The sequence below is a fragment of the Lathamus discolor genome, chromosome 1 (genome assembly GCF_037157495.1).
Source record: "Lathamus discolor isolate bLatDis1 chromosome 1, bLatDis1.hap1, whole genome shotgun sequence".
Lineage (NCBI taxonomy): Eukaryota > Metazoa > Chordata > Aves > Psittaciformes > Psittacidae > Lathamus > Lathamus discolor.
Window position 1 is genome coordinate 19,152,819 of NC_088884.1, and position 27,361 is coordinate 19,180,179.

The 27,361-nt window shown below is 39.4% G+C and overlaps 1 protein-coding gene across 4 annotated transcripts in view; it reads right to left on the reverse strand.

The window, feature by feature from the left end:
- The window catches only part of TSPAN12 (tetraspanin 12), a 47,105-nt gene that overhangs the window by 9,851 nt on the left and 9,893 nt on the right, over positions 1-27,361 (reverse strand). For all 4 annotated transcript variants that reach the window (XM_065660530.1, XM_065660755.1, XM_065660601.1 and 1 more), the window contains 5 exons: positions 21,963-22,045; positions 21,218-21,353; positions 7,100-7,174; positions 3,332-3,439; positions 184-327 (listed from right to left, as the gene is read on the reverse strand). In XM_065660530.1, the coding sequence (XP_065516602.1) occupies positions 184-327; positions 3,332-3,439; positions 7,100-7,174; positions 21,218-21,353; positions 21,963-22,045 (546 nt within the window). The remainder of the gene's footprint in view (positions 1-183; positions 328-3,331; positions 3,440-7,099; positions 7,175-21,217; positions 21,354-21,962; positions 22,046-27,361) is intronic.

The following is a 27,361-nucleotide window of genomic DNA, read 5'->3' on the forward strand; positions in this document are numbered from 1 at the left end:
CTTTCTTTCTTTCTCCCTCTGCTTCAGCACTAATCAATAACAAACATAAACAAACACAACAAATACTTTCCACAAACACAATTACTCAACAAACTCTTCTGCTGCATTGCAAATTATGAGTTTGGAAAACGGATCAGGAAGAACATACAAAGCCTTCTGAAATGTCCACACTTTTCTTCTTACCTCCTGATAAAGGTCACTGAGATCCTCGTGATGTGCTTGCTTAGAGCATCCTGGGAACTCTCTGACACAACAGGAGTCCGGCGGCCAGTCCATCTCTGTCATTTCCAGCCAGTCCGTGAAGTACACCACCCCACAACATTTAAACTGCAAAGGAAGGATTAGCCAAGATCAGCAATGATGATGCTACTTCTTCATAAGTCATCAGAAAAGCTACACAAATTCCTATTAATGACTCCCAGAACATTTACGTAGGACTAAAAACATCTACAAGAGCTTCTACATATCCTGTTTTGCTGCTCTTTGACATAAAGGTGACATGAAAAATGTCGTGAACAATGAGCACCTCAGAAACAGCCAATGATACTGCTCTGTCGTTTAAATCCCAACTGCTCCCTCAAAGGATGCTTCACAGAAATTGACCTACCCTGTAATTCTGTTATCCTTACTACAAGGAACTAACGCATTATAAAGGGTGACTAATGAACAAGTACACCTGTGGCAGAAGGGACTAGTAGGAAAAGGTGATTAAGGTCTTACTAGTGAAGACTATTCTTGCAAGGCTAAAACTATGGACACGTCTGTTGAAAATCAAATGAGTAAAAGCACAGATTTATCTGAATACAGAAAAAGAAAAAAGATTTTAAAAATGAGTGTAAAGGTATGGAAATGACAAATGCTGAAAGGAAAAAGGGAAAAGGAAGGAAGGAAGGGGTATTACACTAAAATAAAAACTGCGACAGAACAAACCATAAAAACAAGAAGTCTAGCTGCAAAGCAGATGAGTCATAATTGGCTATAAAAACCACATGGTCTAACAACCTGTCTTCTCCTCTGCAAAACACACCAAGAGAATTAAAGCCAAATGACCAGTCTATGACATTCCTCGCTGCTATCAAATAAAAAAGGGCTAAAGCAGCTATATTAAATTTCCTTTGGAATTGGATGGCGAATTGTTATAATGGAAGAAAAAAAAAAAAAGCCTTGCTGCAGGAATAGGAAGCTGGTTTTGGTTTTTTTTTTTTGGGGGGGTTGTTTTTTTGTTGTTTGTTTTTTTTGGTTTTGGGGGGGGGGGGGGTTCTTTTTTCTTCTTCTATCTGGATATTCTCTAGTACCAGCCTGAGTTTGTGAGTCATCACCTGGTCTCTCTGACCCATGGGCTTGGGAACATTTGCGTCCCTTACCTGCTTCAGAGACAGAGTCCTGTATATCATGCCTCTCTTCAGTCACAACCAAGCAAATCAGTGCCCTTACACTAGGTCAGCACATACTGTGCCTTGACTTCACCAGTCCTCTTACAAATCCCACTTCTTCCTTTTTCACTAGAGCTGGTTTTTGTTAACTAGTTTGTGGGTCAAAATCCTCCCAACTCTCAGCTTGTGGCTCCTCATTGTAATTGCAAAGACTACTCATTAAATATCCTTTCATTAATCTCAAATCTTTTCTTCCCCCTGCCCAGTTCTTCCTTCCTGACTTCAACTGACCCTTCCCATCTTCCTTAGCATAGTCACAAATGATAACAGACCAGCAAGGGGGTTATGGAGAAGAGACATTTACCATCTCTCTCAGATGTGAAAAGATACAGAAGAGCAAGCACAAGGCTGACCAGGGCTGAATCTTTGCAAACAAAATTGCAAATTTTTTTTTTTTTTTGCTTTTGGAAAAAAAAAAAAAAACAAAACAAAACAAAAAAGAAACAAACAAAAAACCCACAAAACAACAGCGCTAACTGAGAAGGGCTCCAGGCATAGCGCTCATTCAGACATAAAGCACATACCAGGCTCACACATCTACCATCTGAGTTATGAGTAACAGAGTAAAATTGAGAGTCCACCAATTAGGTAGGAGCTGTAAAAGAGACTTCTTAGTTCACTTCAAACTTTCCCCAGATCATTCCTCTGACCAGACATGGAATATAGGAAATTTAAGTTCTAAAAGAAGCCTTTTGTCCCTGGGAAGAGTTAAGGCACAGCTGAATTTTTATTAGATTCCTTTTTTCACATTTATTTTTATTCATATTAAAATCAGCCATTATGATGACACTACAACAACCAGGAGGATAAAAGGCAACTTCTAAATTTAATCAACCTACACATTTAAAAAAAAGATACAGTACCAGGTCTATTCAAGGAAAATGAGGCCATTTAATTATATTACCTCAGTTACAGAACAGACACACTGTACCTGTGTATGAAGAATTACTCAGTTTCACAGAGCACTTGCATAGCCAAAGCAAGGAACTGGGGAGGGTGGGGGTGTGTTTAACCTCATGTAGTCCTTACTTTTTCTTTCAGGTTAAGTATAAATACAGACTAACCAAGTGCTGCCAGGAAATGTTTAAATAAACAGGAAATCTGTGCAACAATGATAGATTTCAAGATTTCAACAAGGGCAACACAATGACAAGCACTCAGAGTTCTCTTCCTGCACGTGAGTTATATTTGGAGTTAATGGGTTTTACCTTGGGCAATTTCATGTTTTTGTAACATAACACTTCATTCTTTATAAACAGTTCTGAATTTTAGTAGGCTAGAGGGCAAAACTGTGAATAGACAAGGAAGATTTTTGGTTTGTTTCCCACCCCTTCAGTCAAAGGAAATAAAAACCCTGAGCACTTTCTCAAACCTCAGCCAAAGAGACAGTGTTTGCATCTTTCTGGAAACTTCCTGTCCCCCTCATTTCCAGGTGAACACATTATCTTAACCAGGACTGCTCTGTGAAAGGGTAACTAACAGAGTCTACAAGAAAGCGAGCACAGTTTAATATTAAAACAGCCTACAGAAATGTTTGTTTCACTTTCTTTGCAGATTTTAAATTTCACATACATCATACTCTTAAATGTTACAACAATCCTAAAAGGTGTTGGTATCCTAACCTTACTGGCAAAGGGGAAGACAGTGTCAGCAATTTAACTGAATTTTTTCACATTCTTTTTTTGGTGTTTTAGGGCATACATAAGCTCAAGAGTTGGGTATCAAGTGATGTTAACAGATTTCATCACTATACAGGATTTCACATGAAATGAACTTGCATTTATTTACCTATTCACTTAAAACCAAACCTTTTTTTAAAAAAATAACATTTTATAATATGATAAATAACATTTACCATGCATGTATTACTTCAGACCGTGAATTAACTGTCATTTTACCTCCCTCTGGAAGAAATTCCAAGCATGGGTCAGCCACTGGTACCTAGGTAGGCCATAATTGGTCATCCTGGCTTTCAGTGAGATCATATCAGACCACTGCACCGGAACCTAAAGCAAGGAAAAAAAAAAAATTCTCACAGCAGATCCGCTGACTTGTGGCTCCAAACCCAGAACTTCCATCGATTCTGAGATCTTTCCAATGCAATGACCAAAACAACTTTTGATTAAACAGTAAAATAATTGCTTCAATTTTTACGATATTGAAACTTTATGACACTTTATTAAAACATCAGGAAAAAGTTATTTGTTTCCTTTGCTTACAAATTAACGTACACTAGAAAAGGAGCTGCATTTTGGAAAGATTCAGAGACAGCTAGATACAATCTGATTATGACATCATCAGATTTTTTACCTGACATAAAACTTGCACAGAGCACCATTTGTCTGCCCCAGTTTAGGTATCTCGCTGGTGTCATCTTAGTCAACAGAAAGAAACAGGCAGCCATATGGGGAAGTGCATCTCATGATAAATATTTTAAACAGAGCAGATGAATCATTCCATTGAAGTCTCAAATCCACTTTACTTTGTAAAGTGACAAACTTAAACGTCTAACTTCTAAATACATAGAATTATCCGAGATGAATTCTACCCCAAGTCTTTTCAGTGGCTTTTTGGCTTTGCATGCAGGTATCCTGAATGTACTTGATTTCAGTATCTTGTCCAATAGTAACAAGGAAGTGTAGACATAGAGGCCCTGTGAACTTTTTTCTTCACATGCAGCCTTGTAAATCTTTCCTTCTGAAAGAAGAATAAGTATTTTTCTTCCAAATTTGGCTACTCAGAATTGAGGTGCTCTCCATTGTCAGACTATGACCCTAAGTCAGCAATTTATTTAGAAACAATAGAAACAAGTCCATGGCACTTGGCATACAATGCAGCTACTAGGCAAGATAACTAAAGTGTGCCAAATTAAAACATGGAGCTGAAGACTTTGCAGCACAGCATTCATGCTGAGTTCCGCCTTGTTCCCGCTAGCCTTAACAGTCACTGTGAAAGAAATCACAATTGCAGCTTTCACTGGGAGGACAGAGGACCCCAGCTCTTCTAGCAGCTATGACTTAGCTCTCCTGTTCAATTTGGAGTCAAAGGTAAGGGCATTTGGCAAATAGCAATAAATGTTATCTAAGAAAAAAAAAATATCAGAACACTTCCTAAGGAGCCTGGAATTCATTGTGCCAGATGCTCTACAAAAAACAGGGACAATCAACACCTGACTGACCCCATAATCCAAATAAGAACATTTCATAATGTTGCATTACCACTGCTAAGTTATACTACATTATCGAAACTTTGGTAAAGCTTGATATATCATTAATATGAATATGTTAATAATATCCCAGAAATAAAACATACCTGTAACTTAGCAGTTTTTATTTCTTAAGCTATAAAGCACTGAATTCACAACTGTCCAAGTGAAAAATATTTTAGCAGTAGAATACTAAGGATACTTAAAAACAGTACTACTGTTTTTAGACATTTAGACATAGGTAGAACATTTCTACCACAAACATTTACACTGTTCACTCTAATAAAGTAATTTGGTTTTGTACTCAATGCATTTCTCTTTCCACCGCACTGGAAGTTAGCACTCTGCTTTCTTTGGATATTATTTGATATCACTGCAATTAAGTTCATACTTGCCAAACTATGTTTTTATTATCTTATTTGAGTTGAATACAGTCCAAGGTTACATATGTAACACAAGGCATCTAACTTCTTTATGAAAATAATTGAAAGCAAGAAAAAAAATAAGAAGTGACAGAAGGAAATTAAAGCAAATCAAAACAAACTAAACCCTACTGCAGGAAGGCAGTTTGAATTCTGGAGCTAAGGAGAGGTACCAGAATCTGCTTGACTGCTCCAAGAATGCCAACATGTCACACTAAGGACCACCAATGCATCTACTAAATAGCTTCCCACCAGTTCACACATGCAGGATTGCATAGGAATACATGATCTTGAGATGTATTTGTTTGGCTATACACCAACAGTTTTCTGTAGCATGGTTTGAGCTTTGCATAAGTTCTGTAAAACTCTGTTTGCCACTGAGATCTACTTATTCATTATTATTTTTCTAATGAGTATCAAGGCTTGACCAATGCCCAAGTAAGCTGAGAACCCACACTGGCTTTTCAATCTTGTGGGTGGACAAATTAGTCATGAAGCACACTTCATGCTGAGAGCTATCAGGAGCTGGAAGGAAAATCATTCATACAAAGACTCTTAGAGCAACTTGTCCACATGCCAAGGACAGCCCATATTGGATCAGCAAAGGCAGTTATCCCCCAGTGTCATTTTTGACAACATCACTCACCCACCTACGCTAATGTCAACTGACTCTTTCAAACCCACCAGTGGCTCATGTGATTTTATGTTATGCTGAAACTAATACGACAAGTCACCCACATGGGTATAAGAGGGAGTCTTCTTTATAAAACAGAGTAGGAGAAAGCATGCTCTAGGGAAGTGACCTGCACAGGTATGAAAGAACCACTGAAAGCCAACCGTGCTCTTCCAGACTGCCACATTCCCTAAGAGGTCTCAGCAGCAAGAAACCTGAGTCTGGCCCACCTCATCACATGAAAGGCAGTAGTGTTAGGACAAAGGGAATAAGAGGAGAAAAATCAGATGGAAAGAGAAAATACACCCCCAAAATATAGTTATAACTGTCATCCTTGGCAAAACTCCCACAGAGGGCAGCTATGCCCATAGGATGAAGCATGTCTCTGCCTGCATTTCCAGTTTTAAAACACATCAATGTAAGCTGACATTCCAAGTAAAGGAATAGCTTTATTGCTGTTATATTAGAACACCCCTCTGGAATCCGTACTGCAAGCAAGGGAATGAAGGCCGATGCAAAGTGCTACCACATAACTTCAGACTTCAAATCTGCCAGAAATTCCTTTGGTCCCAAAAGACTCTCTCCCATCTTACTGCAATGTAATTGCTACTCACTGTTGAAAAGACCAGGATATTGGGCATATTTTTATTCATAAAAATGTATCAAACTGAGTACAAGACCTAAGGACATAGCAGCCAGCAGAATAACGTTTCTCTACTTACCCATTTTCTTGCATGCCAGTTACAAGTTTTTAGTTTGAAAATTAAAGGTTGGTACAGCTATAAAAACTAGACAGAGATAAAACCTCTTCACAAGTTTACAGGAGAGTGTTTTATAGCTAAGACATGTTTTGCTTAAAACTGGCATTTATAGCTTGTGGAGGCAGTGTGAAGATTTCAGCAGACAGCAAGTCCTCTGTTGAAAGAACATACTTTCCATTTACAACACAGTACACTCAGCTCTTTAAAACGTGAAGAACTTTTGGGGCAAAATCCCTTCAAATTCTCACATCTCCTCTCTCAGAATACTTATCTTAAGGCTTAAGTTCATTCTTTATTCTCAAAACTTCCACTGACTTCAATGAGAACCTGCCTAAGTGAGAATTAACAAAAAATAAAGTCCTTAAATCAGGGACTGCAGGATTTGGCTCTCAAATATAGAGAGGGTAGAGAGAAATTCAGAAGGGACCTTCCAGACAGACAAGATTTCTCAGAAGAATTCTCTATTTAAAAAAGAGCCAGTCACTTGAAATTAGGCTGTTGGAATAATGAACAAAGATAAACACCACAGCAATCAGAAAACAGCTAGTTAATGGAAATCTGTGTTTTCTTCTGTTGAAAAAATGCAGCCTCCTTTTCTGACTCACCGTTATTTCCTGCTCATAGGTCCAAACACCACAGGCCAGTTCAACACAGAATATTACAAGCAAGCTTCCAAAGTACTGCAGAAAAAAGAATGGTCTTAGTTATTTTTGCTATTCAGTTTAACTTTTAAAAAAAGACTTACCCATTTTGAAGGACATCTTGAAACATTATTAACATTTCACATGACTGAAGATATGGAATGTAAAATACTCTTCTTAACCAAAATATGGAAGAGTCATGTGGCAAACTTTCTAAAAGTTTAAGTCATGTGATTTCATACAAGCTTAACATGAAGCACATGAATATTACAACGGGAAAATAAATTCATTTCCTTGTTGCCCAAGAGTACAAGGCTATCATGACACATTATGCTAAAACAGTTGAAGACAATCTTTTTTCCTCTCATATAGGTGGGGAAAAAAAAAAAAACCCAACTTTTTTTCAGTTCTACCCATTTAAGCAACGTATCCAAATCACGACAACAGTCTAAAGCGAAAAGAAAAAAATAAACATAAAAAAAAAAGAGCAAATTGACAATACAGAAGCAAACTAGGTTCTTCAAAGCTCTGTTCTCATGAAAGTGATTTAGATATTTGAGATCAGGCATAAATGTCTAAGTTCTAACCACTGAACTACTTAAAAATAGAAAATACATGTATAAATGAAGAAGCTGTACCGGTCTTAATGAAGATGGTTAAGAAAAATCAATTGCTGTGTTTAAAAAGAGCAGAACTATCTTCTGTATAGCATCAACAAACCCTTCCTAAACTTCAGGATAAAGCCTCATGGAATTTAAGACTATTTTAATTGATGTTCTCTATTAAAAGTGATACATTTATCTTTTGATTAAAGCAGAATATAGCTCCATTCATCCTTAACTCCAAACTTTCTTCCATGTCAATGGACTGAGCTCCCCCTTGTTCTCAGTACACAAGACTTAAAGTTACAGCCATCATGGATTTTAATTTTATTTGGAAATCAAATCACAATGTAAAATAGAATAAATCTATAATTCAATTAGTAGGGTACATGCCAAAAGGCTCCTAATTTAGTCATTTAATTCTGGAATCTATTTAGGACAGGTATAAAACACATAAAACTTGTACTGAGGATACAAGATAGGGGTAAATAAGCTGTATTATTTAAAATGGAGAATATAAATCCACAAGTAGGGGGATTTAACAGTCACCTACATAGTGCCTTTTTCATGCGCCCAGTCTGGAACTGAGTAATTCACAGATACCTTAGCAGTCACTGAACAGTGTCATCCTTAACTCCTACTTGCTGATCAAATCTATCTCCCTGAATCAGGTTTGCAGACACAAACAGCCAAATTAGAAACGTGCATGTAAAAATATTCATGTGAATTTTGAAGATAAACCTGTATTCAATGCCCTCCTCCTGCAAAGGTCAGTTCAATAAAGATGATATTGAATGAAGACATCCCATTTTTCTAATCTCCACCACATCACATTGTATCATCATAGTCACTATAGCTGAACACATTGCACACCCTTACAAATCAACACTGTAAGCACATGAAGAGCTCCTGTACAGGCCTTCAATAACCAGTATGTTCATCCTCCAAAGGTTCAAAAATTTTAGTCATGCCTTGTAAGAATCATGCAGCTTTCTCTAAAAAATAAAATCCTGAACTTCTAGACAATGTACCCACTATCACCGCAGTGCCTGCAAGTTACGCAAATACTCTGCAAATGTTCACTTCGAAAGGAGATAAGAATACCACATGCTTTAAATTCATATTAAAAAAAAATGTTTAAGGATATTGTGGCTAATACTGACATTTTAGAGAGGAAAAACCACAAAATATTTTAACGAAAAGCGAATTTGAGTACTCAGCTGACAAAGAAAATTTTAGTGGCTTTATACTCCAACTAGATAATAAGCCTGGGACTGCATGCTATCACCAAATCTTATGCCAAGCTCACCGATTATGGTAAAAACGATACATGTGAGGGTATATGTATGGCACTCTCTGGAAAACTCTTCATTTGCAGTTCCTTGCAAGAACATTTCATTCACCAACCTTAACATCTGAAACTTCCTTGTTTTAGTTTAGGTAAGAAAGTTTGTGTTAGCAGATGGAGAAAGAAGAGCCAAACCCAAGATTTTCTCCAGTAACTGAATCTAGCCCAGCACAGAAAACTATTTAGCCAGATTCACTCATAATCCACTACTGGGTCTGCCAACAACTGAGCACTCCTGACCCATCAGGGCCCTGTAGAGTCAAGCCTTCTGTCCTGAGAAAGCACATCTTCTGTCCGTAAGGCAAAGGACAAGACAAAACACACAGCATTTACACACATGAAAGCACACACCACGAAATGAGCAACTACAAGCACAACAAACTTGTACAAAGGAGCTTCAGTTTCCCTCTTCTACTGAAGGGCAACCTTATACCTCTCTCTAAATGCAATGGTTTGCAAAACAAGTAATTCTTATGACAGTTGTGTATGTGTGGAAAAAACCCTCTAACCATTACTCAAATTTACTACCCTTAATTTCCATCTTCCAAAACCAGAAACTTACTGATTTCAGTGCTTATTCCTTGTCCCCAATTAGATTCCCACAGGAGTCTGAACGTTAAATGCATCTTCCTATATTTACACATTTCTGCTTTTTGCCAGAAACTTGAATGTGGTTTTGAAGCAAGACTTAATATTTCTTCCTATGGGCTGAGTGGCTACATTCTGTAAAGGAGACTAACCCACTGAGGAATGCTATTGAGCACTATGCACAAAACTGCACCAGCAGGTCACTGATACTACCTTCTACAGCACACCTCCCTCAGAACAGTTTACTGAGATGTTTTCTATGGATTTTTTTGTTGTTGTTTTGTTTTGTTTCTAGGTTTTGGGGGGCACAGAGAGGGTAGGATAGGGGAAGACACAAAAGGAAGCAAATGTTTTTGCAAAGATATCTACAGGTTATCATAAAACAAAAAACAAAACTATAAGCAATTAATGCAAACCCACAATCACTTAAAAAACAAGAGACCTTTCCCATGGCAAATACTATAGACTCTTAACATCCCTCTTTTGAAGGCAATTGCTAACCACTATGCTTCTCTCCCTAGACAGACTATGCAAAGTCATCAGAAAATTGAAGTGGCTCCTTCATCCTGTTACAAACCTGTCGGAGTCCATTTCATTGAAGGATTTCCTCCAGTAAGGAGGAAAAAGCTAAACCAGCAAGGCTGTGAAAAAACCTAAACCTTGCTTCCTTGAGAGGGGCTGAATGACTGAAATGCTGGTAGAAAACACTCTTTTGAGAGTAACAAATCAATGTAAGAATATTTGCCAATCAGAAAAAATAGAAAAAAAAATGCAGTAGGCATTTACTGCTCCTAAGTCACAGATATGCATGTGGCCAATATACTAAATTTTAGCACCCCTGCAATGTCAAATGGATGTGTCAATTAGCAGGGCTGGTTCTTCTGCAAGCTCCTCATTAAGCTTGCTCACCACCACTGGCCACAGGGGATAAAGGAAGGCAGGCAGCAGTTCATTAAAGCAGTAGCTGTCCAACAGGAGCATCTCCTCTAATACCTTTAACCTTGCACAAGCACCTGGGCTTTTCTTCTGCAGCCTTGGATAGGTATATGCATGTGGCTCCATCATCAGAGCACAGAGCTCCACCACTGACAGTCTGCAGAGGCTTAAACAACTGGAAAGAAGTGGGAACAGAAATAAAGTAATGACATGAAAACCATTTTCAGAGAGAAGCAAAGACAGAGGGGTGAAGGGCCAAGGAAAGATACTGAAGACATTCCCTGTGTGAATATCAGGTGCAACTACCTGTCCGGTGTGTGTAATCACCAGACCCTGCTCTGCTGGAATACTCTTCATGTGGAACAGGGTAAAAGTGACTACAGCTGACATCCTCACCCTGCCCTGAAAACTCTGATGCAGAAGCCACTCACAGCAAAAGCACAGACACCCACCACTGTGAGTACAACCTGCTAGTGCAGAGATACTACCAGAGCATGCTCCACTTCTACAACTTATAACAGGCTCAAGAGAGGTTTTGCTCTTAAGCAAGTCAGACAACCGTAGGTCCACTTCTGCAGGGAATTCATATATAAGACAGAAGGACAGTGGGATAATGGGTATACTGAATGGAAATCCAGTGATGATGAAATTCAGCCACAGAAGGGAGGTAAACATCAAGAAAATAATCAAAGACAGAAAAAAAAATATCAAAAAATGGGTACTAGCATTAAAGTAATAGTTTCTGTTCTAATTCAGATTGCTTTCAGATAGCTATACACACAAAGGCTATCAGAACCTGAAAAAGCACTAGAAACATATATGTTATTTTCAAATATGGATTAAAAAGTCAAAATAATTCAAACCTATTTTTAGAAAGATCTGTGTGGACTGTCCAAATAGTATCAAAAGTTTCAGTCTGAATAAAATTTCTGCACACCACAGTGGCATCCCATGGGAGGGTACAAGCTCCATATATGCCACTGCTCCATACATGGAGCATACATACTCCGGCGTATGCCCAAAATGTCCTCGTATTTCTCAATCTAAGGCTAAAAACTGAACTACAAAAGTAATTTAGCCTAATTAAGTTATCAGTTTTCCTTCTATTTGTTCTACCAAGCTAAGCGAATGACCACCAGCACCAAACACATTACAGGAACACATTTTTTCTTGATCATCTCAACCACTCAGATATAAACACACAAAAATATAGCAAATCCAAGCACAAAATCACTACTGCAGACATGCTGCATTTGTTTAAAAGGTGTTTGCTCCAACAATTCCCATTCTGTTCTGAGAGCAACAGTGAGCAGCGCACACATGAAGTGCCTCTCAACATAAAATCTGCCCCCTCATGGCCTTCTATACTGCAGAGTACAGGATTTTTTTTATGATGCAATGATGGGCAATGACAGGCAATGGCAGTGAAGGATATAAAGCATGAAGCTTTTTTTTTGCTCCTCCTCCCACCCCAGTCACCATTTCAAATACCCTTCTCCAAAGTATTGCCAAGAACACTGATTTCTCTTTTTTTTTTTTTTTGACAGTGGAAATATTAAATCCTAAGTAAATTTAGGAAAGGAAAACTAAAGTTAAAATTCTTGTGTCCTGCAGCAGCTGTCTTCAGTGCAATAGCCAGGGCAGAGTGAATACCCCGTGCCTTATTATCAGCCATCTCAATCACCCCACTGGCAGAGATACAAAAACCACATGACTATCTTCAAAGGATGCCCTTCCAAACTCTAGTGTAAACATTATGCTAGAAATGAAGCTATGAGCAGAGGCCCTCACATAAATTTTATGGCTGTAGGTACTTAGTGACCCACAAGTCACTATAACCCTCTGGTGCGAAGCAGCCCAGGCAGGTAAGGATAGCCATACTGCAAAGCCATGCATACACAGGTATGCTCCTGAAGTGATACCATGTGTGTTTTTCTTGCTCTGCCACAGCTGGGCCTGGCAATTTTTCTGCCAATCGCCTATGGAATGCCTCATCAGCATTCAGCTACTATAACCTGTAAAATCAGTGGGCTGTTAGCCCATGCACAAGGAGAATCAAAGACCCGAACACATGCCCAGTCATGCTCACTTGGAGAATTTGGTCTACAAGACTGTAGAAAGCCTTCCATTTTTGAGCAAATGTATCTTTCTCTGAAGGACCAGCGTACTTATTAATGAATCATCATTCACATGCTCTGCATTTAATTTAATAAACATCTTTCTCACACTTTACCACTCTCCTCCCAAGAGTTTTTGTTTTCTTACACAAGACATAAAGCTTTTTTTTCCTCCTCTGATTCAAGAGAAAACACAACCCTTATGTCCTTATGTCAGAGCAAATGAAAAGTAGCTTATCAGCAAGTCCAGCCTCCTCAGACTTGCTGTCTGGCACTCATACCACCTTCTCGGGCAACATGGTCCATATGGCAAGAGAGGCAAGGAAAGCAAGGGGAGGGAAGGGTAAGGTCTGAATGAGATTCCAAGGGTAAGGCAGCTGCAGAATGAAACCTTACGGGAATCTCTGAAAGACTAGAGTATATGGTATGTAAAACAAATGCCAGAAGATTTTAACAGGCTTATGCATAGCATTTCCCAAAGGCTAACAGCCTGAGAGCATCAGCCTTGTTCTTTGGAGACACAAGCCATCCAGACATCTGTCTGCACCCTGACCACCACCACTAGATCACCAACAGGAACCAGACTCTTTCTGTGCAAAACCCAGTAAGAAGTCCCTCGTCCTTCAGTAAGTTACAAGCTATGGTTTCCTTTATTTATTACAGCTTACAAAGTAAGGAGGTTATTTTAACGGTTATTTTAATCCAGCTATATCTTTTAAAAATGAAGCACTCATTAAACAGAGTCAGACAAGCTGCATGGAAAACTGAAATCCTCTGTTTATCCACTCCGGCAGCACAAACTTTCCCCTGCCTGCCCTGCTCCCTTCCAGCTCCCTCAGCCCTGCCCTGAAGGGATTAACAGTTCATTTGTCATTCCAATTTAAAATTTGGTTTGCTTGCTTGACAACACAAATCTGTGAGAAACAGTCACAAGTCAACAAAAGAATGGGCTGAAACAACCAACTTATGATAACAGCTACTAAATGCCATCCAGTTCTTCAAAATAAATACATTCCACAGCAAAATAATCAAATATCCCTATTATTTTAGATTCTTTTTACCAGATCACAAAGCTTTGCAAAGTCCAAGTTTTTTATGAGTTACAACTTTTCCTAGAAACCTTTGTAAATAATTTCCTGAATTAAAAAAAAATAAATTATGGCAATGAACATTATAATCTTCTAAAGTATGTGTCCAAGTTCTTTTGATTGACCCCTGTGCTTTTCCAAAAGCTAAATAAAATTGTTTATGAATATTTAGGACTTTGTTCACAACCTCAATTCTTCTGTGAGATACTAATGATCTGTTTTAAATGTTTAATAGCTAATTTTTGCTTTTATAAAGAAATAGGTATTACTTTGAAAATAAGAAAATGCACACTTCAGATAATTATTAGGATTTATTTGCTCAAGGCTCAACTACCTAAAGTCAGTGAACTCTGAGGAATAAGGGTTGTTGTGAGGGTATGGTAAAGTACTGAACAGGACATAGGTAAAGATAGACATTAGACCATTATTCCCTCACAGCTCAAAATATTCCCTTCCTCCTACTTCATAGAATTTTTTATTAAAAACTAAAGTTTCCTCTTCCACACAGATTTTCAAAACACTTCATCTCTCTACCACTTCTTTATTTTTCTGCCAAGTAAATCAAAGGAAAGTCCTTTTTCCCTGTAAAATAGACTAGTTTGGTACTGACACACAATAACTCTGCCTCAGCATGCCCAAAAACACTTCAAGCATTCACCATTTTCAGTGAAGAAGTGCTCTCTTACCACAGCCCCCGTGCACACAGCACAGTGTCTCTGTGATTAATTAGTCAAAAGGGCAAGATTAGGCAAGAAAACGAGATTAATTTAACTGTCAGGGCACACACTCCACACTCAGTCTGTGGCAACAAGAATGCAGTTGAACTACAGTGTCAAGGCATGCCCCAGTGGTGGGGCTGGGCTGCATTTCAGACAAGACACTGAGCTTGGCTGGGCTTTGCGGATCTGTTTACTCATTTACTCCTTCCTCACTCTCAGGGACTCTCCCATTCCCTGAGGAGAAAAAAAAAAAAAAAAAAAAAGGAATTGAGCTGGGAAAGCAATGAGAAAAGAGGAGTTAGGAAGGACAGTGGAGAAAACGTACACTATGGCAGCAAGACAACATATCTCCGCAGCTCCCTCTCTTCTTTCCTCTGTCAAGATGCAGCACCTCTCACTCCCATCCTGGTATCATTCCCAGCTCTCTAGCCTCAACAACCTCAGTCCCTTGAACCTTTAGTCTTACCAATCCCTGTCTTTTCAATAGCTTCCTGGTACCCACACCCATCATTCCACTTCACCTACCCTTCTATTACTACCTTTACTCCCCTATTCAACAAAAAGCATCATTCCAGAAACCTTTTCAGTTCTGGTGTCATTTCAGTCCCTTCTGCCTTTGGTATCAATGACTTTCAAGAACTTGAGAGGGAGGAAGCAGTATTAACAGTGTAATAAGTGGGAATGGGGGGGAAGGGGGTGGGTGTGGGGTGGGCGATGGACGGACAGGAACAAGAAAGATAAAAAGAACAAGGCTTGCTACAAAAGTTTTGAGTCATGAGTCTGGACACAGTGACACACAGTAAAACCAATACTCAGGCCAAACATCCCCAAGAACAAGAAAAATAGTAACTCCATTAGTTGAGCTTAAAAGTATAGCACACAGTGCAAAGTGTGCCACAGAATTCCAGGCAGTATGTTTCATGCCAAAAACATTCTGGAACCATAAAATACTAATATTGACAGATATTCATCTTTCAACTTCGCACTGTACCTTCTTCCTAAAGGATGAGCAACTGACTCTTCACTATTGCAGAAGTATGAAAAAAAAACCAAACTATTTTAATTGACAGCATCATAACCATGCTTTCTGAGCTTGCTGTTGTGTTGTGGTTTAAGCCCAACCAGCAACTAAGTACTACACAGCTGCTCAATCACTGTCCCAAAGAGCAGGGGAAAAAAATGTATAAAAAATATGGGCTGAGAAAAGAACAGTTTAATAATTCAACATAATAATACAATAATGATAATAATAGTAATGATGAAAGCAAATAAAGAGAGAGGGAGGAATAACCACCCCACAAGAAAAAAAAAAAAAAGTGACACACAATGCTATTGCTCACCACCTGGTTACCAATACCCAGCCTGACCCAAGCAGTGCTTTGCCCTTCCTGGTCACCTTTCCTCCCATCTATCCACTCTCCCCCACCTCCCCTGTTTATGTGTTTATATACTGGCCATGACATGCCATGGCAGGGGATACCCCTTTGGCTGATTTGGGTCAGGTGTCCTGTCTCTGCTCCCTCCAGACTTCCTGTGCCCCTCCTCACTGGCAGAGCAGTCCTTCATCAGGGCAAGCATTACTTAGCAACAACTAAAACATCAGTGTGTTATCAGCATTGTTCTCAGACTAATGCCTGTAGCAGCTAATGGAAAGAAAATTAACTCTATCCCAGTTGAAACCAAGACAGTAAATCAAAGGCATTCCCCTCAATAGCGCTTAAGGGGCTAGACAGTTCTTGTTACTTTGAGCCACTAGGTAACTGCATCAGAGCCTCTGCTCTGCTACAACAGGGCTGTGCGTTCAAGGCAGCGGTTAAATGCTAGGGTGAAGGAAGCAGATCATCACTGTGAGCACAGCAAATATTTGGATTTAAGCCAAACATTTGCAAGAAGACCTGGACACTCCCAACAGCTCAATTCCTGTCATACTGCTCCACCCCAACACTCTTCCCTCCATGCTGCTCAAATATACAGCTGCTATTGCTGTCTGTTCAACAGGCAGCACCCTTCATCTCTAAATGCCTCCCAAAACCCCACAGTGCCAGCCAAATCTCTCATCTGTGAGCTCCCCCTCCTAGTTAAGAAAATTAGGCACCGTTTCAAAGTACTTGCCTTTGAGTAAGTACATGCACAGTGCTGCACATTTATGATGAAGAAGACAAGGTCAAAAAAACCACACCTCACACTTAGTCTGAGGAGTTGTCACTGGACTTCAGACCCACTACAGTCCACTTCACCAGACCCACTACAGTCCACTTCACCACTCTGGCAGCCCTGCAGAGCACAGCCCCCCCTGCAAAGCCCAGCTTCGCTCTGTGGTGTTGGAGCTGCCACAGTGTCACCACTCTCAAAATTTAACCTTTTGAACCTCAAAAACTCCCAATTTGAACAGAAAAACAGGTTACTATCTATCACATTTCAAGGCAAACAAAAAAAGATGCCTGTAGTAGTCATCATTAGACATCTCTTCAAAGTTTCCCTTTGAACTGAAAGTTAGAAATATAGAAAGAAGGAAAAAAAAAAAAACCAAAAAACCCTCCATATTTATTTTCTCGAGAAAGTTGCTCATATCTGAAACTACTGGAGTATAATACAAATATTTTCTCTTACAAGTGGAATGTCAAATAAGCAGCACTTAAAAATGCAAACTACACGTCCAGCTCCTTATTTACCCATTGAATATCTGAATTCAAATTTTAGTGCAGTACTAGCCTCTCATCAAACATGTACTACAGTATTATAAACCCACTTAAACCAGCCCTTCCGCAAGGCAGGCCAATCTGACCTGTGAATCTCCATTTTCCTTCTGCTCACATTATATTTGTAAATGAGCTGCTGAAAAAAGACACAAAACATGAAAATGAACCCAGTCTCTGTCCTGTTTAGTTCTAAACTGTATGGGATTACACCAAGCATGCTCGTCAGTTATTTTTTCCTTTTCAATGCTCAGTTGTTAAAATAATGAAGAAATATTTCTGGTTGGTAAATAACAATTCCAGTGCCAAATGCTAGTACAAGGTATTGGAGCAGCTGTGACTGTGGTAAGAGTCCACATGGATTAGAACAAATACCCTTTATTATTACAGGACAAATAACGTAGCCATCATCAGATGGACTTCACAGAAACTACATTCACCAACACTGCATTTAGCTGCCTGAGAACTGCTGACATGAGACAGCTACATTCAAGCTAGGTTTGTCACATCTCCAGTTTACCTTTTCAACCAAAACATAGTATAATTTCTTTTTATGAAGTATTTGTCTGCTTTTAAAGAAAAGATCAGTTTAGTTTAATGATGGTTTGTCTGGTTGTGTTTCAACTCAATTAACAGACAATTTAGTCTGGCAAGTTCCAGTTGATAACCAGGTTTTGGCAAAAGTGAGTTAATAAGCTATTTGACCACACACAAACAGGATCTAACAACATCTAGCTCTGAGGAATAGTTATTTCTTTGCCAACTTAATCATAAATATCAGTAATAGGATTTGCCCTATTGACCATCAAATATTTCTAACAGTTTTTCCCTTTGTGAAAACATATGCAGACAAATTTGAATCCTGTGCTGTTTAAATCCTGTAATTACAGAAAACTCATAAATGCCAGAATTTGCAATGAAAGCTCCAGCCAGGAAAATATTTTCCAGTGGTATTTTCATGAAGCTCTTCTTGTCAAGCAACGGAGTTTACACTTGCTGTTCTTAATCAAACAAAAACTTAAGAAAAATCAGGTACACTTAAGGTTACTGTTCTTAAAGAAGATATGTGGAGAGGGTTTAGGTGGGTGTGGGTGCTGTGTTCTGTTTGGTTTTTAGCTAGGCTATGGGAACAACAGACTTTAAAACCAATTCAAAATGGACAGAGCCTCAGAAGAGGAAAAGGATGGTTCTGGACTTGAACAAAATATATTTGAAGAATCTTCTTTGAAAAACTGTAACAAGCACCATAAAACCTGGACTCTAGCTTCTCAGACTTTTCCTACATTCAAGTCAGTGTCTAGGAAAAGTCCAGATCTTCCAGTTTAGGCTGGCATCACAGCCACTTCTACATGAGGACACTCATCACTCATGACATACAACCAAATGATATTATAGACACTTAACGTATACATGGGCTTTTTATACCAACCAGCCTTCAGGACTTAGTATTTGTGAAGCAATTAAAATCAAATTATAACAGTTTTAAAATGCTGGTTCTACAAATAATTCACAGCATGCAGAAGACCAAGGTGTTATATTTTTTTACTATTAAACTGAGTAAACATTAGTTCAGTTTATATTCATGCCCCATGGGAAGGTTTCAAGCATCTAATTGCCAGATAAAGTTTGAAAAACAAATGAAAATAATTATATATTCAGATGTACTAAAATATCTAACAACATAATATCTATATATTTTATGGTCCTTATGCTTTATTAGATTTTCCAAAAATCCAATTTAATTAACATTAGCACTAGCAATTAGCATGCTGTCAGGAACGTCAAGATTTGTGTCCAAAAATCTCTGCATGCAATCATTATGGTTGTTCATGTACTTCTGAAAGATTAAAAGCATGATTGAAGAGGTTGTTCATGTTTTACATGAAGGTTCTTTTCTTCTAGATGAACAAAAGCTCATTTTGTTGATCCATCACTTTTCTGATTAGTCTGATGAATGAAGCATTGACTTATGTCTGCATACTTCTGTGGTGTAACATGACTATTTCTTTAACAATTAATCAAAGACAAGACATACTTAGGAAGATACCATTTAGTTTTGCTTATCAGTCTGCTTAGCAAGAACAAATTCTCAAGCTCCCGAGAATGAAATATTGCCACACAAAATGATACAAACGCTTGCTTTGTTTTAGTATCATTTGACTGCCTACAAACACCTTATTTCCAGATGACATGAAAAGCTATAAATTATTTCTTCTTTTCACTGGCAGTTTAAATAAACTGATGGCCAAAACCAGTTTTAACTTCATTTTCTTTTTAATTAGTTACAACTTCTTTTTCAAGGCTTATACCAAAAGCTATGACTTTTTTTCCCCAGATACTATGTAACACTGGTCTATATCATATAGTTTTACTTTCTACCTAACTCACAATAAAAACTATCACCACTGCAAAATAAAAAAATCTTAGTAAAAATAATCTTACAACCTTATAGAAAATAAGGGTAAGTTTTACTATTTATACAAAACAAATACGTACAAAGCCTTTTTTAAGGTATGCAAGAAACATTGCTAAATAGAGTATGAATTTACATTAATCCATTATTTTTATGCAAGGGCTCATAAGTAAGTAGCATCTGTCTTAGAACTTGTTCCCATGGATTCTAACGTTGCAAGTTTAAGATCTGGAAATAGAAAATGAGTGGCTATTATATTACTATAAAATATTCAGACTTAAGAGTTTTTCCTAACTATATAGCTTTGAAATAACAATCCTCATACTGCATATGGGCTTTACAAATGTTCAAAAGTAGAAACAGCTTTTACCCTCTTGCAGTTGAGGAACACTTCTATTGCAGAATTTCAGCTGGAAATCTCAAATAAAGTTTACTCCCATCCTCTCAAATGAAAAGACGTTTTAATACAAAAGCCAGGACAGCTTCCAAATTGTTTTAGCTGCAGTTAAAATATTTCTTTTTAGATAAAAGCAAAGGCTGTATAAATCCATAAATCTCAGGCAGGATTTTGCCTGTTCAGCTTCTCCTGTAATCACAGTGATCAAGTCTTACACACCTCCTTTTGCATCCATTGCTCCCACTCTCTCAGGCTTAAGACTGCTTGAAATCCTGCGTATCCTCATGTTAAAAAACAAAGCCCAACCCTGCAAGGACTACCATCTAGATTTCTAAGAAGCATACTGGTATATGGCACTCCTTGATCTTGGACAGTCTAAAAATTTTAAAACACTAAACCTTTAAAATTAGTGCAAGTTTGACTTTTTTTGGTTTTTTTGTTTTGACATTGGGGGTTTTGTTTGTTTGTTTGTTTTATTGCTCTAAAAATCACTGACTTAATGATGAAGAAAAAGGCATTTGTTTGCCTTGGCAGCTGAAGTCTGCTCACAGTTAAATTGTACATAGAGCCTTGCGCAGGAAAGACTATAGCTTTTCCGCTGCTGTTGGCTCAATTATGTAGCCTCCAAACAAAGGAAAAAGCTGGGTACTAGGAATTTATTTCTAAACTTGCCCACAACCAAAAGAAACTGCAAAATTCCACATCCACATAAGAAAAGGCAAAGCTTTTGAATACACTCGGAAATAACTTTTGTCAGCTACAAATGCTGTTACTACACACATGTAATCAACTGTGTGGATAAAGCAAAGTCTAGGTTATTTAGCTATTACACAGCCAAAAGGGTAGCATTAGGTTTATTTCAGAGCACTCAGACTCATGTTCCTATAATTATTAGTACTTAAGAGTTTGAGTTATATTTCCCCTCAGCAACTCCTCTACTAAATGAAGTGGATTTTTGCAAATGACACACTGCATGTCTTTCAGTCACAGCATAATGCAGTCTAGGCAATAAATTCTTTCCTACTGTGTGCTTTGCAATTACAATTCCTTACTGATACCATAACTCAACATGGTAATAAAAAATAAGCAGTATTTGTCTAGTGCCTGTGGATCAAAACTCTTCTTACACTGCTGAAGCAAATCAGAAGTTAGCTGTTTCTAGAGGTTACAAAACATACCCAGACAAGGAGCAACAGATTACTTTTCACTGTTCCACAGTAGCCCAGCATTCCAACCATGATGAGGAAACAGCAGACTGCAATCATGACCGGGTGGACCACAGGAAAGTAAGTCAAAATGACAGCCTCCTCCACCCTAAAGCCAATCAGAACCATAATCAAAAAAGCGTAGTAACACAAAAATGACATGTAATATGTATGTAATACAGCCATCAAAATGAAAACAGTGGATTAGCAGATGAGCTCTTTCCAGCACCTTGCACATTTCAGAGAAATCTATTCTACATGATTTTAAAGTCAAATGCTGCATTCAGGTACAAGAAAGTAATGCATCATCTGAAATCTCTTTGGAGAGAAAGCCATCTTCCTACCCTGCACTTGGCTCATAAGCGCTACTGTAATACAACTAACAGGATTCCTAAATCTCTGAACTGAATAAAGTATATAAAACTAAACAGCAATATAATATAGTTACATCCGGGCAAAGGGCCAAAAAATTGATCCCTGACGGAAGAGAAAGGCACAGGAATGAAACAAGATTGAATTCATATCTTTCCTGCTTCTCTGAAGTTCAACTGATACCAGAAATGGTGGCAAAAATACACCTTTTAAAAAAACAGTAACTAGCTCAACCGAAGGTTTCTTAATTCTAGAAATCCTGACTAGGAAACTTCCCATACAGAATGAACAACATATACTGCAATCAATCACCCACACAGATTAACAGGTTTAAGGAAAGGTTTACCTTGTTTCTGCAGTTAAAGTGAGAACATTATTCAGGTAGTCTCTCATCCAGGCAGAAACACCTAATACGCTGATGGACATCAACTAAAAAGAAAAGAAGTTATTTATCACGCATTTAAAAAAAAAATTGCAAGATCATTCATAACTATGTAGAAGATCAATCATTGGTAATATCTTTCATCCTTTCATTTATCCAAACCACATACTGTTCCCAAAACTATATGCTTAGGGTTGGGTTCTGCCCAAGTATTTAGGGAGACAGTGACAACAATCTTCTCTTCAGCATGCATAAAAAATGCCTGGAATAACTTCTCTTCCATTCAGTGATGCTACTGCTGCCTCAAGTCCCACCAGTGCACAGTTCACCACAGAAACAACAGAGAGGGTTTTGTTAAAATCAGTGACTCTTTCCGGACTCACAGTGACACCCACCAGTCTGTACGAAACTATGAAGACATGCTGAGGTACACAGCCAGTGAAGAATAAGCAGAAGCCCCATACAGGATAGTACTGATACACTGACACATACAAGAGGAGATGAGGAGATTTATCTTGGAGTTAAAATTCAGAAGAACATAATTATTTTTGCTCATTTAGACAAAGTCACACCATGAACACTATGCCACAGTTTCCTGAACCACAAGATGACAATAAAACTCACAGCACTTCAATTACAAACCCCAGACCATCAAAGTGGCTTAGTCCCTAACCTGCCACGCTCTTAAGAGGCATAAAACCACTATACTTTCCCTAGGACTACTCCTATGACAAGTAAATCCCTGAGACAGAACCCCACTTAGAACTGCCACCACCTCAACAGACCTGGATTTCTGTCACAGAATCACAGAATCCCAAGGGTTGGAAGGGACCTCAAAAGATCATCTAGTCCAACCCCCCCGCAAGAGCAGGGTAACCTACAGTACATCACACAGGAACTTGTCCAGGCGGGCCTTGAATATCTCCAATGTAGGAGACTCCACAACCCCCCTGGGCAACCTGTTCCAGTGCTCTGTCACTCTTACAGTAAAGAAGTTCTTCCTGATATTAACGTGGAACTTCCTATGCTCCAGTTTACACCCAATGAAACTGTGTACTCCAGCACACCTGGGATCTACCAGTGCTCTGGCCTCCGATTTTCATGACAAGCCAAACCCAAACAACACTGTCACAACACACCTACCACACCATGACAGCGTCAGCTCTTCTGCTGCTGTATCAGAGTCACTGCTAGAGGACAAAGCATTCTTCACAGCACTTGTCCATGTATTTTGCACTGGGATAGGTGAGTAAGTTTGCCCTTCCTCCTGGAAGAGGGCTCATGGAACAGCAGCAGTCACCCCACTTTTGTGCATGCTCTCTGGCCACAGAAGCACCACGTCTCCTCCTACACACACAGGACAGATGGAGCATGGCTCCCTGGACAAAGGGTGAAAGATGCAGCTACAAGCTCCTTCAAGGACAAGAGGGAACCACACAAAATGGAGTAAAGTTAAGGTTACTAATGCTGCTTGTTAGTTCTCAAATTATTTCAGCTGGTTTATTATACTCAAAGGAGAATTTAAGAATATCAATCTCACATGAGGATCTAAGCCTGAACCACAACTCAAGGGCTGAATCTGGCAGACTCAGGCCTTCAGCAGCACCACTGTCTAACTGAGGGAGGGAGACCTAAGCTGGTCTCACTGAATACTGCTGGCTCTCCTGCATACTACTGTTTTCATGCACTGTACCAGCTTATGCCAGGAAACCTCACCATTGCACTAACAGCCTCTTACATCAGTGAGAAGTGCTAATCACCCCTGTTGCCCTCAACAGCTAGCTTCCCACATGCTTTCATGTTTCCCCAAAGTTGTTATGAAGAACAAGTTAACTGGTTCAAACCTAACGTGTAAGAAAAATTGCTGTGTGTCCTTACTGGCTCCGTTGTCTGCAGCAGGTCCACAGCAGGCTACTTCTGCCTTCAAAATTTCATGGGAAGTCCCACTGGCTACTCCATGGCTTCCTCCTGCTCTTCAACACCAATGCACAAAGTACAGGCATTGCATTGGCTCTGGGCAGTGCCAGCAAGAGCCCTAGGTGCTTGGCATGCTGCAAGCATAGTCCTGAAAGGTAGTGCATGCTATAAGTCTACCATGTACAGATATCCTTTATGCTCTGTGGGATCTCTTTTAGCTGCTGGAACAATAGGAGTAAAGAGCTTTTTCTGTTGTATTATTTGCAGGAAGCTGCAGGAGCAAGGAAAAGTAGGTGACTAGAATCTCCTAGATAAACCTCTCAACAATGGCTACCTCCTTGGAAGAAAGTATCAGGCAAATATACCATGCAAGCAATAAAAAACACATTTCTAACACAAGTACAGGTACGAAGACTACAAGCAGACAAACTGCCTTCTTATGGCCAAAAAGCAACAGAACACATTTTTTACCCTCCACATCTCCCTGCAAGGCCTGCTGATACACAGAAAACGTCAGCTTGCACTTCCACTCTGTTTAGAGTAAAATACTAAAGATAAATTTGGTTGCTTTGCTTTGCAGCAGTGGTGCTCAGGAGTGAGAAGTCCATCAAAACCACACTCCCCAGCAACTCTTAACAAGAGCCAGATGGCCCAGCTACAAAAACTGTACCAGAAAAATGTTCTCTTGCTAAATAACATTCTTCCTCCCATACCAGACTGATGGGTTGCCTAGTCAGCTCTCCATTAGGAACTTGCAGGATGCACTCATTTTCTTTCAGCCTTCAACATGCAGCAATACAGTCCCACACAGCAAAAACTTGGAAGAAAGCAGGAGTTTGCTTCTTCGACAGAGGTCAAATTTGCTAGGCAAAAGTGTTACCACAAGGATTCTGGAGCCTGCAGGTGATTCAGAAGCAACAGGGAAATCACAGAGCAACAAACTAAAAGGCAGAGGGACAGAAAGGACTTTGTAGAGATCACAAGAAATTAACAGTCCAGCTGCTGAGAGATCACTCAGTTTGCTAGGACTTGCTACAAATGCAAATCATAGAATCACAGACTGGGTGGGTTGGAAGGGAACTGAAAGATCTAGTTCCAGCCCTACTGCCATGGGCAGAAATCACGAAGGAGAAGGACTGTTTTCCTGCTTGAATTTTCTCTCCCTAGGTACATATTTTTGCCCACATAAAATCAGTAAGTGGAAAGTCTAGGCAGATACATCTTCAAGCTGCGGCCAACACATGGCCACATGACTTCTAAAGAAACGCTTAATGACCATATCATGGAACATGACTCCACTTCCACTTACCACAAACAGCAACTGGAAGAAAAAGACAGCTCCCTTTCACCTAGGAAACATAACCTTCACCAATAATGTAACAACATGAACACTCTTTCAGTCTGTAAGAACAAGCTCTCTATGAAAGGTCCCCCTATTCAAAAAGATTTTAGACATTTAGGTCCCCCGTTTTCCTTCTATGTAAACAGCTAACAGCCAATTACTACTGTATCTTGCTGGACATAAATTACATGCAAGAAAATTCCTCCATAGCCCCAGTGATAACCATGCTACAACTCACCTGCTCACCTACCCTGTGCCCTGAATGCTCTCACCATCATTAACTCCTTCAGGTGTTACCAACTTCTGCTACACTCACAACACACATACGGTATCAACGCAAGAGCTAGCTAAGCATTACTCTGAAAACGTATATGCACAATGCCTTACTTACTTCACTGCTGCACAGATGTTAGACACAGATTATTCGAGCAACACCATCTTGCCAAACAGATCCCTTGGGAAGCACCTCTGGCATCTTATTTTGAAGAAAGTCCAAAATGAATTATTACTCCAAGTGACCTGAAAGCCAGAGTGCTGTGACACACTGGATTCATGAGCAAGAAAGCCAGTAACACTTGCCAAAGTGGGGCAGCATAAAGACATGGCTCAGAGAATAGGCAAATACTCAAGAAGCTCCTCTTGAATGAAGGGGCCAGAGAAGAGCAAACCTTGGTAACTCGAAAAAGTAATTCTGCAAGAGGTTGATGACAAAAGGTATGTTTTACAGCACATAATCTGGCAAGTGCTTGGTAGCGTTTTGCTAGCAAAGGGGAGGTGCTGGGGAAAACAGTCACATCCTTTCCAATCAGTAGAAGTGAGGCTCTGGGCAGAAACACCTTGCAGGATTAAAGATGCATTTGCAACACCAGATAGCCCTGCGTAATCATGACTGATGTTTAGTTTAATGACAAAAGATTATCAAGCACAAACGCCATCAAATGACTTGCTCTCCTGCTCCAAAGCCACAGGGGAATCACAAGAACACAACACGAGCTTGGCCTCCACAACCTCCCACTTACAACTCAACATGCATATGTGCTGCACTGTATAAGTGCTAAGCATCCTCAAGTGCCAGCTGACATCAAGGAGGCTCCAGGCATACATCACTTCACACCACCTATGGCAGAGGCAGATCTTCACTCAGCAGCACAGGAACTACATTAACAATAGCCATACAACTCAGCTCATGTGCTGAGTATGGAGAAACAGTAACAAGCTCCCCAAAAACCTTGGTGTGCATCCAAACCTACCAGCAAATAACAGAAGTCACACTGCTGCAACTCACTGCCATGCAATTTTCAAGGAGTCTGGGCAAGGGCAAGGTTTTTGTGGTTTCGTTTGGAAGATGGAAAAAGGCGGCCTTAAGAAAAGTGCAGCCCCTACTTCAGCCACTGTTTTGTAAATAATTCAGATGTAAAATACAGTTAGAGATCTGTATCAAGAATCAGATGAAAGGACACAAGTTTATGAGAAATAAAACTACCAAGATAATTCTCATATTAGCAGTTACATCATTCACCCAAATGGTTTCATCCAAGTTTCTCTGATGACAGTCTGCTGTGCTGTACACATAATATGATAGTAAGCAGTAAAACATGTTTATTTGTTGTAGCTGGCTGCACAAATCACTACGGGTTTCATTCTGAACTGTCACAGAATGTTATACAGCCACGAACATGACACTGAAGAGTTTACAAAACTGCCTCTTGTCATACTCTAAATACATTTTCACACTGACTAAACAAAGGTAACAGAATCATAGAATAGTTAGGGCTGGAAAGGACCTCAAGATCATCTAGTTCCAACCCCTCTGACATGGGCAGGGACACCTCACACTAAACCATCCCACCCAAGGCTCTGTCTAACCTGGCCTTGAACACTTCCAGGGATGGAGCACTCACACCCTCCCTGGGCAACCCATTCCAGTGTCTCACCACCCTAACAGGAAAGAATTTCCTCCTTATATCCAATCTAAACTTCCCCTGTTTAAGTTTGAACCCGTTACCCCTTGTCCTGTCACTACAGTCCCTGATGAAGTGTCCCTCCCCAGCATCCCTATAGGCCCCCTTCAGGTACTGGAAGGCTGCTATGAGGTCTCCACACA